Source organism: Populus alba, chromosome 13 (assembly GCF_005239225.2).
Source record: "Populus alba chromosome 13, ASM523922v2, whole genome shotgun sequence".
Taxonomy (NCBI): Eukaryota; Viridiplantae; Streptophyta; class Magnoliopsida; order Malpighiales; family Salicaceae; genus Populus; species Populus alba.
In genome coordinates, this window is record NC_133296.1 from 8721301 (window position 1) to 8736371 (window position 15071).

The following is a 15071-nucleotide window of genomic DNA, read 5'->3' on the forward strand; positions in this document are numbered from 1 at the left end:
CTTATACTTTAAAATACACTTGAGATAGATAAAATATTATATTTTGTATAAAAGAAATAATCTAGCCCTAAAGAAAAGCAGGCACCAATGCTAGTAGTCACTATTGGATTGGTTGAACGCGTAAACTTTGTTCTTTAATTTTATAGGGCTTCTAAATTGAAAATGTAAATGTAAAATATATTATAAAAAAACTTTTTTAATAACAATTTAATTTTATTTCCTTTTATGATTAGTTTAGTCATTATATTATGTTTAAAAAAATTAAAAGATTAATTTATCATTAATTATTTTAATAATGATCAATGAAGTCTGTGAAAATATAATATTGCTTTTTATAATTAATTCAATGATTTTTTCTAAAAAGAAACAAAACAATCATTATATTATTTGGATCGAATTATATTGCAGTGACTTGGGTGAAAGACCGAGTATTTTTATTTTATTTTAAAAAATTTTAATTTAATGAAAAGATATACAAATCATGAGAATATAATAATGAAAGAACAACTTTATTATTATTTTTATACGAAGATAAATGAAAGATTGAAATCACTTGCGACATACCCACCGTTGAAAATAGAGAGTAGAGGAAATAAAGAGTCCAGATTAGATTCTCACGGAACTTCTCTCTCCTCTTTTCGTTTTCTTTTGCTCCTCCTTTGACAAGAGTTTTAATTCAATCTACTCTGCTGCTGCTGCTCATAATCGTCTTCTTCTTTCTCCAGAAAATAAAATATGAGCGTGACTGAGTTTGCTATGGTAATTATTAAATTAAAATTTCTTTCTTTCTTTCTCTGTCTCTAATTAATTAATGGATTGTTAATTGCAGGTAGAGGAATTGGCTTTTCTGGTGAAGGATAATCTTCGTTGCAAACATCTTGTCTTGTCAATGGAAGAAACCTTTCTTAATTTCCTTCAAGATGACAGGTAATTGTAAATTTGTAATTGTAATATTATTTCGCTCTATATATTTATTTACACCAAATTGTTAATGAATTGCAGTTCCCACTCCGATGGTATCTTGGAGCTCCAACCAATGGATGCATATAGTCGTCTTCTTTTGCATCGCCTTGCTGATATATTTGGGTATTTTTATTTTTATATTTGGGCGTGTTTATTTTAATTAACTAATTAAACCAGGGTTTATTTTTTGTGTTAGGTTTTCTCATGTATCTATTGGCGAGGGAGATGATCGTCACTTGATTTTAGAGCGGTGCCCGGAGACATCAATGTATGCATGTAAACCCACGTAATCTCTAATTGTTTTTGTTTCTTTTATGTACAACTACTATTACTACTACTGTGTAACATTTATGCTGTCCTGTCCAGTCAACATGTCTTACGGTATCAATCACTAGGTTTCTTCCCATATCATTCATTCATTTTGCTGCCTTGCCTCCCTGGTTCTTTTGTGGACAAATGTTCTTTGTTGGGTATCTATCTAAGATGTTGAAACATGTAAATGATATTTGTTGGGTACACGACAACAACAACAACAAGAAGAAGAAGTTGGTTAGATCCCAGTTTCACTAAACAAGTTTTCCAAGACTGCATTTGTGTTCCATGAAGCTGTCCTTTTGAGTGAAGTTGGATGGATGTAATGATGTTGAGGTTTTGAGAAGTCAGCATTTGTCACAAAAAAATGCTATAATCAAATCCAAAGGGATACATCTTATTTGATGCATGAGCACGACCCACTAGAAGCTGTGCCTTTTTCTTTTTTTTTAAAGTTTGGTCTTGCCTTACTTACCTTTCTAGTATAGCTCAAATGTGTCCTTGTTGTCTCTTCAAGATGTATTGTAGGAGTAGGGATACAGCCAATTCAAAACTTAGAATTTATTATTTTTAATTTATACTCTACAAGATTTTAGAGCAAGTGTTGTCTTTTGAGTTTCTGAATTTTTGTCATTGTTGAGCACATAATGATGGAAAGTTGGCAATTTTTTTTTCATTATAGGCCTCAACATAGTTCTACTTTACCCTGGTAAATCTCTTAGGAAGGTATTTCTCTTGTGATAATTGTTGTCAGTATTCAATTGTCAAACCTCTATGAGTTATGGATGTGCTACAATAATAAGCATCATTATACCCAACCCTTCTCTATCACTAAAATGAAAAGTGAATCATAGTAATATAGAAACAAATGAGCTTCATAGGAAAATCACTAAGGTAATGGTCTTCTTCCGGTGAATCTCCAATTGATGAAACCTGCGTTGAAGGGCAAATAAAATGCGGGGTAGAAACCATGGAAGGGGCAAGTCCTATGAGTCCATCTTAATAATAAATGGTTTTTCTCAGGCTTAGACAATGGGTCTTTAAGGATGAAAAGGAGCAACATATTGAATATTAGGAAATTCTAAGTAAGGAATGCAATTGATATTCAATTTGTGCCATTTATAATTTTATCTTTAAGGAAAAATCTAGCATTGCAAATGCATTTGGTTCCTTCATAGAGAGGAGAGCATCATTTTATGTTATTCAAAATTATAGATTTTTCCACTTACTCATGCTGAATTCAAAGTTGAGCTTTTTTCTGATCATGGAAAAATGACAAAGAAAGAAGGAAAACTTGGATTAATAGTCGGGTACACTAAAATTTGTGATAGTTAGGGATTTTAGCTTGTTTCCTATAAAAGAGTTTAATCAAGAGTTATTCACGTTCCTAGTTAGTTTGTTTTCATATCAAGGAATTCATATTCCTAATCATTGACTTTTAAAAGGTTTTTGGTGTCTAATAGAGCACCTATTATTAAATTTCTAATAGCTCATCAACATCTATTTCCTAAAGTAGAGGACTTAGGCTGTTTGAGGGAGTAAAACAAGAATGAAAGACAAGCCCCCAGATTTTCAGACCTCTCAAAGATTTCTCAAGCATGTCTAGCCAATTTCTGATTTTCTTTGATAAATTTAAATCATAAAACACCCTGAACTTTATTACAAGCATGCTTTTTCTACAACATTCACCTGTATCTTACTTTGTTAAACTCTAGATTCTCATATTTTTGTTCTACTTGTTGCAGTAGCTATATTATTCCTATGATTGTGCTGCGCTCCTCTCAGGGATCCCTTTTGTCATTATGTTAATTGCATATATTACACCTTTGACCTGACTAGTAAATGCTTTGTATGTGTACATGTAGTGGCCATTACCTTGTCGTTTGAGTATTTATCGAATTTGGTATGACTTTTAGGTTTGTTTGTTTTTTTTTTTTTTTAACATTCACCCAATTGTCATATTGATATTGTTGTTTCGACAATTTATGACTCTGAAATTTCATTGTTACAATGATTTTTTTCCTGCTTTTCTATAAGTTGGCATTTCACTTCAGAACTTCAATGTATTAGCAACATAATGAATAATTTTTATTTTGCCAATAGAAAAGTATTAAATGATCTTTCTTGTTTAATATGAACTCATTTCTCACTTGGGGTGCAGCGGTTAGATATTTTCTTCTTTTGATAACCTATTTCTCTTACTGCAGACCCTCCATCCTTGTTAGTGACATCCTATTCCAATTTGATGAACCTCACACTTCGACAACATCACATCAATTACTGAGGAGAAAAGATGCTCCCCCAGGTTAAACTTTTTTTTGCCTTCCCTTTTAAAATATTTCACATGTGATGTTGCCCATCTTCACAATGGAACACGCAATTATTCAGTACTTTTGATGTGGTGATTGAAAGTAGCATATTTCTATTATAATTTACACTAACAGAAATATAAGGAATGGATGTACTAAAACAATTGATTCTAGCAACTATCATGATCACCACAATTTGAAAGGAACTTAGCTCTGCTACGATACATTGTTCAAATAATTGATTTTTCATTTCTTTTCAGTGTCTTTTAGGCTGGAAAGAGTGTAGCAGTTAAGCAATCTAACATGAATCTTGGGGAGGTAGCTCAACTTGTTCGTATATTTCAAACATGCCTCCAATCTGTCTTTGCTTCCAATTTGTCCCTAGATATAAGGTCAACAGAGTAATTATGGCTTGAATCCATTACACACTGAATATGCCTGTTTCTTAGACAAACAATTAGTATTAACAAAACACTAAAAGGCTTGGGGTGAAACACTGTAGCCCATGCCACATACACACAATTCACTGTAGATTGTCACAATGATTTTTGTTTTGTTTTTTTTTTTTTTTTTCATTTTGGTCATTGAATTTTTTTTCAACTTTGATTAAGTCTGTTTATCATCAAATTGATAGCCAATTTAGGTAAAATTTGCTAAGAAAGGGCATGATTGAAAGTTAGAGGATCAAATTGATAGCGTGTTGCCCTTGCTTTTGGGCCTAGGAATTGATCCCTTTGGCCTAAACTCTTGGGCTCCTTTCTAAAAGGCTTTCCTTCATTTTTTCCTTCATTTAAACATAATCAAAGAATTTATTTTTATAAAAAAATCATACACCAATAATTTTTTTTTTAGATTATGCTAGGATAAATTTGTTTTTTTTTTTTTAATCATTTTAACCTTTTGTTTTTAAAATGTAACTTTTTCTATAGAGTTATCCTGATCTCATAATCAAGGTTGTGGATTTGACTGGTTAACTCGAGTTGACTTGAGGGTTTTTTTTTTTCTTTCAATTTTGTACTTCTACCATGGATTGGTTAGGAATTGGCCTTTGTATTTTTTTTATTTGTTTTCTTTGGGGGTAATTCCGTTCCTATGACTTGGATTATGAGTTTACCATGTTTTTATAGGTTTACTCGAGTCGTTTTTCGTTTTTTTTTTAAATTTAATTTTTTTTTTCATTTTATCCTTCAATTTATGATTGATTGAAATTGAGTTTTGTAGGATGAAGAGTTTTCTCTCTTATTCTTTCAATAATTTGATCACATCGACCATGAATTGGTTAGGAATTGGCCTTTGTATTTTTGTATTTGTTTTCTTTGGGGGTAATTCTGTTTTTATGACTTGGATCATGAGTTTAACATGTTTTTATAGGTTTACTCGAGTCGTTTTTTTTTTTATTTATTTATTTAAATTTAATATATATTTTTTATTTTCATCCTTCAATATTGATTGATTGAAATTGAGTTTTTTAGGTTTTTGGAGGATGAAGAGTTTTCTCTCTTATTCTTTCAATAATACTGATTACAAGATATATAGTAGATGAGGCCACTAAATTAGGAAGGTCACGAAATCAAAAAATAAAAAATAAAAAATAAAAAAGAGCAAATCTCTAGGCTAGAAAATAGAAAACAAAAACTCCTAAAAATCTGAAATAGTAATTCCAGATTTTATTTGCAATATCACTTCCTATTTTATTTCTCAAGTTGGTGCATAGATATCTATTATGTCCAACTTGCTTACAAAGAGCTGAAAACTAGGTCTAAAAAGTTCTTTGGTGAAGATATCAGCTATTTATTGGGTAGTAGTTACAAAAAGCATGCACGAAGCTCCAATATCAATCTTCTTTTTTATGAAATGTTTGTCAATCTCTACATGATTTGTATGATCATGCTGCATCGGATTTTGTCCAATACTTATTATTGCTTTGTTGTTACAATACAATTTCATTGGCATATTCACAGGAAGTCTTTTCAGCCATAACATTTCACAAACTCCATTAGTCATAGCTCTATATTCTGCATCATTGCTTATTGCAACCACATTTTGTTTCTTACTTTGCCATGTAATCATATTTCCCTAGATATAAGTACAATATCCTGATGTGGGTCTTCTGTCAATGACTGAACCTGCCCAATCTGCTAGTGTATGCCTCTATTGTTTGCCATGTAGTTTTCTGAAAGAGTAAAGCCTTGCCTGGTGTACTTTTCAAGTATTTGAGAATCTGATAAGTTGCCTCAAGATGTTTTGCGTATGGTGAGTGCTTAAACTGACTTATTAAACTCATAACAAATGCAATATTGGGCCGTGTATTGATAAGTAAATCAACTTTCCCATCAACTTTTGATACTATGTTGTATTCACCTGATAACCTTCCTTATCATCTCCAAGTTTCTGATTGGAATCTATCGGAGTATCTATTGGCCTCGTACCACTCATCCTAGTCTCCTTAAGAAGATCAAGGACATACTTCCGCTGTCCCCTTCTTTGACCGAGCAATTTCCATTCCAAGAAAATACCTCAAAGACCCTAAATCCTTAATCTCAAATGTTTATAAGAAGGAAGACTTCAACCGATTCATCTCAAGTACATCTTCTCCACTAAGAATAATATTGTCTACATACACAATTAGTACTGCTCTCTTGCTATCCTATGAATGTCTTCTAAACATTGTATGATCAGTTTAGTATACCTTTAACTTTTTAACAAATTGAGTGAGTTTCTCAAACCAGGTTCTTGGTGACTATTTTAAACCCATATAAGGACTTCTTCAATTTACACTTTTGAGCCAAACTTTTCACAAAATCCTGGAACTGCATCCATGTATACTTCTTCCTCTAGGTCTCCATTAAGGAAAGCATTTTTCATATGCAACTGTTGCAGAAGCCAGTCACAATTAATTGCAAGTGACAAGAACTGTACTCTCACAAAGTTGAGCTTTGCTATTGGAACAAATGTCTTTATGTAATCAATGTCAAAGGTCTGTGTGAATCCCTTGACAACCAATCAAGCTTTATATCATTCTAGGTAGTCATCTGATTTATACTTAACTGTAATTAACCATTTGCACCCTATAATTGTCTTTCCTCCTGGTAGATCAACTAACCTCGACGTACCATTTTTTTCAAGAGCTTCTCCTCAAAATCCTCTTTCCATTTAAGAACTTTTAGAGTATCAGTACAAAATTAGGAATCTCCATACCAGACAATTTGTGAGGTAAAGACACAAAAAACAGGTGAGAGATTTTCATAAGACACATAATTAAACAATGGATCCTCACACCCTCACAGATAGCAATGAAAAGATCAAAATCACTGGATTCAGGATTAGAACCAGACTTGGGTTTAGAACTAGAAGACTCAGAACTTGAAGTTGAAATAAACTAAATCTGAGGTATGAATTTAGTGAGGATATTATATGGACAGTTTATGGGTTCTAGGCAGTGCAAAGGATTGGACGAATATTTCGTTCGAGTTGTCCTCTGTCATGAGTAGACAACATCAAATGGTATTTAATATTGTGGTTCTGGTTTCTATTTCTCTTCTGTTAGGATCATGACATGATGTTGTAGGAAGACCTGACTTTTAATTATCTGAAGAACTTGGTTCACAATTTGTGTTTTTAGATTGAATGATCATAGCTGAAGAAAGATCATATTGTGAGTCGTCAGTTTGAGAAAAAGACAGCCAACTCTTTGTTTTGGTTCTTCTGGAAGATGATTATAATTAAAAAAAAGTAACATCCATTGTTACAATTTTTTTTAATTTTTTTTTTGGGTTCAAAACATTTATATCCTTTTTGAGCAAGAGCATAACAATTTTTATTTTTTTTGGGGTTCAAGTTTTCCTTGATTATGACTATGAATATGCCATCTGTTATTTCACAATCTCAATATTTAAAAAGTGTGTCAACTAATACACATTAGATTTTAAGCTCCCTAACGTCTTTATATTTTTTTTATGGTTATTAAAAGATGATATGATCTGCGACAAGGAGCAAGTTGTTGTCTATATTTGATGTTGCATCGTACCTTCTGTTTTTTCCTTCTTTCTTGTTATTAAGATTAACAGGGAAAGCCACACTGGTATCTCCTTGTATCTCCCTTGCGGCTGAAGTAATTTTCTAGCTCTATCCTTCATCTATTGTTAGATTCTGGTATGCTTCTTTAAGAGCATATCGTACCTCAAAACACAGCTATGTGAGTACATATGCTTATTATATATACCACCAACATTATGAGAGAATTGATGAAAAGCTATTTTCATTGTCTACCATTGGAAGCAGACATGGTCATTTGATTTTTGCCAAAATGAAATGATTTTCTTATGAAGGATTTATTTTTAATGAAAAAATAAACTTTGTGGAATGGAACACATAATCACTTAGAAGAGGTTTTATTTATTTATTAATCATTATGGTCTTTCTATTAACCATTTCCATTGATACTAAAATAAATATATTTTTGTCAAGAGTATATTCCTTATCTCGCTACATATCATATCAGACGGTTTCCTTTTTTCCTTGTTTTTGAAAGATCATCAAGAACTTAGTTTCTCTCCATTTAATTGCCAAGCTGCTCTATGATCTGTATCAGGAGTACTCTTTCATCCTTTGGGTTTTCCCTTATGTCTATTTGGTTATGTTTCAGTGTTGCCGGCAACATCACCTCCTCATAATGCATTTAGGGAGAGAGAAGTAGCTTATTTTGCTGCTCGGGACCGTATTTTTTCAAGGGATGTGGGAGAAATGAGAGAACCCATCAAGGAGAAGCCACAGAAGGTACTTGTGGTTGCCCATCGAATGATAGCTCATGCTTTGGGTCAAAACACAAGTCTGCGGAACCAAGGTGCTGCTGTTAGGGATGGCACAGGACATAGAGTGAAAACCAAAGAACAGCATGTCCAAGAAAAGGGCAAAATCGAACCTAGTTCTAGCTCAGAAGCTTTTCAAGGGATTGCTTTCCTGCCTGACAAAAATATCAATTCGTTCGGTACAGCAAAGAGCAATAATCATGGATCTTGTGCTTCATCACAAGGTCAGAGGAATTCGCACCAAGTGCTGGTGGAAAGAGGCGGCACTTGTAATATCAGCAAATCTCAGAATCTAATAGGTAGAAATGGTACCAAGGACTACTCAAAAGCGGAACACGTGGGAGCTGCAAAGAGGATGTTTGCTCATGCATTGGGACGACACTTGGGCGATCATACAACAAACAGTGACAGAAAGCGAGTTGATGACTGAGGGTCGATGCAAGGAAATGGGGTTTTGTTTCTTCATGATTGATTCTATAAAAATCCAAGAGGAGCTCTAGTTTCCATGATGACCATTTCATTGTCAAGTGCAAGTGCCCAAGATGATGTTGTGAAAAAGCTGTAGAACATGAGGTGTTGGAATCAATGATAACTGTCTCTGGCATAAGAAGTGATGAGGTGACCGATGTTTGATTCGGACTCGCAGAGCCAAATCAGCTGGTACTGCCTTACAGGAGGTGCATTTGTTGTTTCTCTCTTCTAAACCTCAACCATTAAGTATGTGATTGCAACTTTAGGAGCTGTAATTTATGTTTCACGAATTCCCGTTTTGCTATATGCACTGCAGACCTTCAGTGTCACTGGAACAGCCGCTCGACTATTTTTATTTATTTATTAATATATTATATCTACTTTTATTAAGTTTTATTTTTGGTTGAACGGTCAGGACATTTTTACGCCGGTTTATGCATCAACCCACGCTAATTATTCTTTTATGCATAAATTGCACTAAATTATGGGTCTATCTCTCATTGATCAATGCATTCTGAAATAAATTCTCGACGGTTCCAAGGCTTTGAACTGAAGAAACAAACCTTGATCACAGCCTAGCCTTATGTCACTTGTATTAAGTTAAAATCCCTGTAATTACGGATGTTCAGGATAGACTCCGAACATCCTTTTATTTACCATGATTGTTACAGTGACTTGAAATTTTTTATTAAATAAATTTGATGGATGGATGGTTACTTGAAGTCATGGAAGAAAAATCCAAGGTACTGGGAAAATAAATAAAAAAAGCCAGGTGGAATTAAAAGTTGCCACAGCAGCGTTCACTAAAAATGAACAGTTACCATCATCTTTCTATTCTATTACAAACTCTACAGTCCCCAAATTTCCTAACACATGGTGTATTGAATATGAGTTGATCAACCAGTTTTTTACATTGCTCTCACTGACTATTCTCAAATTTATAAATCCATAGCCAACGCAATACGAAACAAGCAAATTCTGATTTCTGAACATATTGTTAAACTTATTATTTTTACATGGATCTCTATTTTTTTTTAGGATAATTGTCGATTGATCATGGAAACCCTTCTTATTATATGGGCCGTTGCAGTGTGAAAATATAAAAATTCTATTGGATAAAAATATTTTTACAAAATATTAATGAAAAAATCCTTCTAAAAATATTTGTCCTCTTGTCCGATAAATGGTGACAATTTTGTGTATGATTATATATTTTTTTTTATCAAAGATTTAAATGGCTTGTTGCAAAATATATTGTACCAATCTTTATCACAACTCAAGTGATTTCAAATCAATTCAAAATATTTTATTTTAAAAACTTGATCATTATTTTGTGATCATTATTTTAACTTGGAATTGCCTCTATTCATTTTAAAACATAATCTATTGAGACTAATATGTACAAGAAAACAAATGTCAGAGAAAATAAACCCATAAAATCTATATTTAACAGTTAAAGATTTCAACGACAAGAATAAGATTAAAGGCAACATGTGACGATTTGAAATGGATACTAACTTTTGATAATTTCTCAAGTTTTGAAAAGTGCATGTGCATTTTTGAACATGGTAGGCCAATAAAATTTACATTGTAAGATTTTTGCAGTTGTTTTTTTTTTTTTTTACAAGAAATGACATGTATATGCCTCAAAATAACAAAATTTAATGACACCACTTACCTTATGATCAATAATGCATCTTCAAAATATTTGATTAGGACAATACTTGAATAAGTAAAGGTCATTCCAATAAAAATTCTTCACTTTGCTAAATTTTTTTGTTTTGTCTTGGGTACTTCAATGAGCTATCAAATCTCTTGTTGCAAAAAAATTGATAATATTAGCAAACCAAGGCATTGTAGATATAGAAAATAAATATTTGTTAGGAAAGTAACCATTGATTGATGTGATGTCAAATATTGACTCTATTGTCAATCTTGACAAATGATTAGCGACAATATTTTTAGTGTTTTTTTTTTTTTTTTGTCTTTGATTTCTTCCTAAAAATAAATCATTTGTGAATCTATAGATTCATTGAACTCAGTTTCATTAAGAGTAGTTTAAAATTGTTTATAAACTAATTCTTCAATAAAATCTCCTTTCTATAAATTATGATCATCTCTAGATTACTTGTAAATATTGAAAACATTCATTTCCAATCTTATGTTCCCAGAGGATAACTTCATCACTTTATTCTTGCAATTAATCAATGCATTAGAAGTTATAAGAAATAGACATCCTAAAATAACAATAATTGAATTGCATGCTTCAATATGTTATATATCCAAGACAATAAAATCCATAAGATAAATAAATTTATCAACTTGTACTAACACATCTTCAACTACTCTTCTAGGTACTTTAACAGATCTATCAGCAAGTAAAAGAGTTACAAAAATTGGTTTTAACTTATCTAGATTGAGACTAGCTCCAATATCAAATAAAGCTTTTTCAATTTTATTTTCTCCAATAAAGCATGAAATTATAGGATAACTAGGGTTTTGATATTTCAAAGCATTATTGTTTTTAAGAATGACACTTACTTGTTCGGCTAAAAAGGCTTTCTTTTTCACATTCAATTTTTTCTTCATGGTGCACAAGTCTTTCAAATATTTAACATAAGAAAGTACATGTATAATAGCATCCAACAAAGGTATATTGATAATTACCTATTTGAGAGTTTAAAAGATTTTAGAATTGTGATTCATTTTTATTTAATTGGTTATGACATAAGAAAATGAAAGTACTTGTGGGGAATCAGTCTTTTATTTGGAATGTTCATGTTCAACCTCTTCCTTACTCTTAAAGATTGACTCATTATCTTTCTCACAAGGTTCAATAATAGATTTTTCAATAACCTTGCCACTGCAAAGAGTCATGTGTTGGCTTCTTAAGTTTCAGAATAGGTTTTTCAATAACCTTACGAGTGCAAAGAGTCATGATTGATTTGATTTGATTTGATTCACATGTTGGCTTCCTAAGCTACTTGCATTTGAATTGTATTGTCCTTTGGGATTTTATTATGGTTGAGAAGAAATTTACCTTTTTTTCCTGAAAACTGAGAGCAGATATGAATTTTACAAGAGTATCTTTCAAATTTTCCATAGTTTGAGCATTTTGAGTGTTGACCGACTCTTGCTTTTCAATGAATGTATGCAGTGTTTCCTTAAAATTTCTTTAACGACGTCAAAAACTTGACACAATCAAATCATTGATGTCTTCTTCAAAGTGCACGAGTGTCAAAGTAACCAATAATCTGATAAAAAACCGGGATTGATCCACTTGGATGTTAATCATATAAAACCACAAATAATAAAAGAAAAGAGTTGAAGAGAACTTTGAGACGTGATATTAATGTAAAGATTAAACAAACATAAATTAATTATCAAGGTTATAGGATCTACTAATGATATTTCAAATAAGTATACTCCAAACTCTTTTATTACTCAACTAAAAACCACACAAAAAGAAGATTCCAATAAGATGATTTATCATTAATGGCTTATTTTGATTTATTAACATGATCATATTAATTTTCTTATTTGAGTAACACCAATACTTGCAAATATTATCAATTATTCATGGTGTTAACTTATGTCAATAATAAATAGAGTTCTTTTTCATAGCACAAGTGTTGATTATCCATACAGTAGGCTATGGAAGGATCAAGTATTTGTTATGTCAAGAGTTGTACACCACAAATCTAGACTCACAACTTATCATGCAAGGTATTAATATTGTGTACGATAACAATTATAAAACATGTTACTAGCAATTTGTTTTAAATATAAACATTAAAGTCCATGTTGAATTTCTACTATACTTATATTCTGATACCATTAGTGTAACCTTTTTACCTTGACAAAAATAAACTTAACTAAACATAATAAAGAAGAAAACATAAATAAACAAGATAAGAACATAACTATGATATAAATTAATTAAGTATAGCGAAGGAAATTATAATCATAGACAAGAGATTAATGAGAATATACTATGGAATAAAACTTGAATAATTAAAAAAAGAAAAGAAAAAAAAATAAGAGCAAGATCTTGATCTGAAAACTAATATGCCTAAATGTATGACAAATACCTCATTTTATAGGCTAAAATCTAGAAGTATTGATTTGGTGGCTAACTATTGATTTTATGGCTGGACAAAATATCATTGATAACATTAGAATTTGAATAGATGATCTCATGAAAGTTGTGGGTATTTATCTTAGATTTCCAAAAAAAAAAAAAAAAGGTTCATTTGAACTTCTAAAACTCGAGATATGGGCTGAACATCATATAATATCTAGGCTTTAGGATAAATTCAAACTTCTTTTTTGTTGCTAAGATTTGAACTTCAAAATGACAGTCATAAATTAAATATTATAGACGAATTTACCAATGGATTTCATCAACTGGTTACTTTTATTGGTAATTATATTTCTACAAATGACACCTCATTGTATATTTTGGCTTTTTTGAATTCTTTTTTTTTCCATTGTAATTTCATCGGTATATACCGATAAAATATTTTAGTTGGTGTTTATCGATGAATATAGCGAGTGAATACTCTACTAGTAAAGTTCACTACAATCTATCAAAAAAATATTTTTGTTGGTGTTTCCATTTGTATTTGCTAATTTTCTAGTACTGAAAAAAAGTGAAAGGATGATGAAATTTGAAAAAAAAAATGATCACAAACAAAATAAATAGAAATTAATAGAATGAGGATAAAGTTTGAAATATTAAAAAATCATAAGGGGTGAGATTGAAAAATATTTGTAATTTTATAAAGGATGAAATCAAGAAAAAAATATCAATAAGAAAAAGAAATATAACAACAAAAAGAATAAGGATAAAATTTATCAGGGAAAAGCACAAGAAGGATGAAATTAAAGAGTAAAATTAAAATGATTAGAGATAAAATAAATAACAATTAACAGAATGAGGTCCAAATTTGAAAAATTAAAACATCATAGGGGTGAAATTGAAAAATATTTAAAATTTAATGCTATTCATAAATTAAAAAATGACAAGGGTTAAATTAAAAAAAAATATAGGGGGCAACTCAACATATGGAAAACCACAAAAAATAAAAAATTTATAAAATTAAGAAAAAAAAAATGCAAAAAACCTTAACAAATCTTTTAAACCTTGTCTAATCTCTAAAAGCTACAACATGTAAAATCTTGGACTTGAATTAAATCAAGAAGTTAAATTATCAAAAATATTAATTTTAAAGGATGAAATCGGTGAAAATATTATTAAAAAAACTTGCAAAAGAAAACAAAAGGAGCTAAGAAAAAAATGAGGATAAAATTTGATAAAAAAAACAAATGAGAATGAAATTTGAAAAACAAACAATTTTAAAAATGAACAAAAAAAAATAAATAGAAATTAAAATAATGAGAACCAAATTTAAAAGATAAAAAAAATAATAGGGGTGAAATTGAAAATTTGTTTTAATTTCATGGTCATTTAGGGATTAAAAAATGGCAAATGGTGAAACTGAAAATCAATGGTAGGCAAACCGCAAAAATAATAAAACAAAGCGGAAAAAAAGGAAAAAAAATGAAAATAAAAAACATCACCTTAAAAAAAGGGGGGGGGGAATAGAAAAAACTTCAAGGAGGATGAAATTTGATTTTTTTTTAAATTGATGTAAAATAAATAAGTAGCAGTTAAAAGAATAAGTATTAAATATGAAAGATGAAAAAATTCATAGCAGGTGAAATTAAAAAATATTTAGAACTTGATAGATTATTCATATATTTAAAAATGAGAGGGAGTGAAATTGAAAAAACATTTGTAATTTGAAAGATTATATATATATATATATATATTAAAAAAATAATAGAGGTGAAATTGAAAAACATTTATAATTTTATATCTTATTAAAAAAATAATGATAAAAATCATAGGACCAAATGTGTAGGGAAAAAACAATTGTAATGGTTGTTATGAATTTTGTAGAAGGTGGTGTAATATTCAAGGAGGAGAGAGAGAAGACGAAAGAAAAAAAAACGATCTTTGACGTCAAATCAACAACGTGTTAGGTACAGGTGCCACACCACTGTGTTCAGGGCACTGTGATCTACCAAATGCTATTCCGGAAATCGGTATTTTAGTGGCCAGATGGTTCAACATGCATCGCTTGAATAACATAGGAGCCATCCATATGCTGTTTTTTGCTTTGCACTCGCAAACATGTTATTT

At 30.7% G+C, this 15071-nt stretch overlaps 1 protein-coding gene across 2 annotated transcripts; it reads left to right on the plus strand.

The window, feature by feature from the left end:
- Positions 1-563: 563 nt before the first annotated feature.
- LOC118040627 (uncharacterized) lies at positions 564-9259 on the plus strand. Of its 2 annotated transcripts, XM_035047599.2 has the most exons (6): positions 564-759; positions 830-927; positions 1003-1086; positions 1160-1231; positions 3483-3580; positions 8230-9259. In XM_035047599.2, the coding sequence occupies exons 1-6, from the start codon at positions 736-738 to the stop codon at positions 8820-8822; spliced, it is 969 nt and encodes a 322-aa protein (XP_034903490.1). In that variant the 5' UTR covers positions 564-735; the 3' UTR covers positions 8823-9259. The 2 variants fall into 2 exon arrangements, with proteins under 2 accessions (XP_034903490.1, XP_034903491.1); XM_035047600.2 differs by lacking the exon at positions 564-759 and having other exon boundaries at positions 906-927; positions 1141-1231.
- The last annotated feature ends 5812 nt before the right edge of the window (positions 9260-15071 follow it).

What these genes read in the sequence shown, in the direction of transcription:
- LOC118040627 (XM_035047599.2), top strand. Translation starts at nt 736, where the DNA reads ATGAGCGTGACTGAGTTTGCTATG. An exon ending in GCGTGACTGAGTTTGCTATG is followed by an intron (nt 760 to 829) that starts GTAATTATTAAA and finishes TGTTAATTGCAG; the next exon opens with GTAGAGGAATTGGCTTTTCT. An exon ending in AATTTCCTTCAAGATGACAG is followed by an intron (nt 928 to 1,002) that starts GTAATTGTAAAT and finishes AATGAATTGCAG; the next exon opens with TTCCCACTCCGATGGTATCT.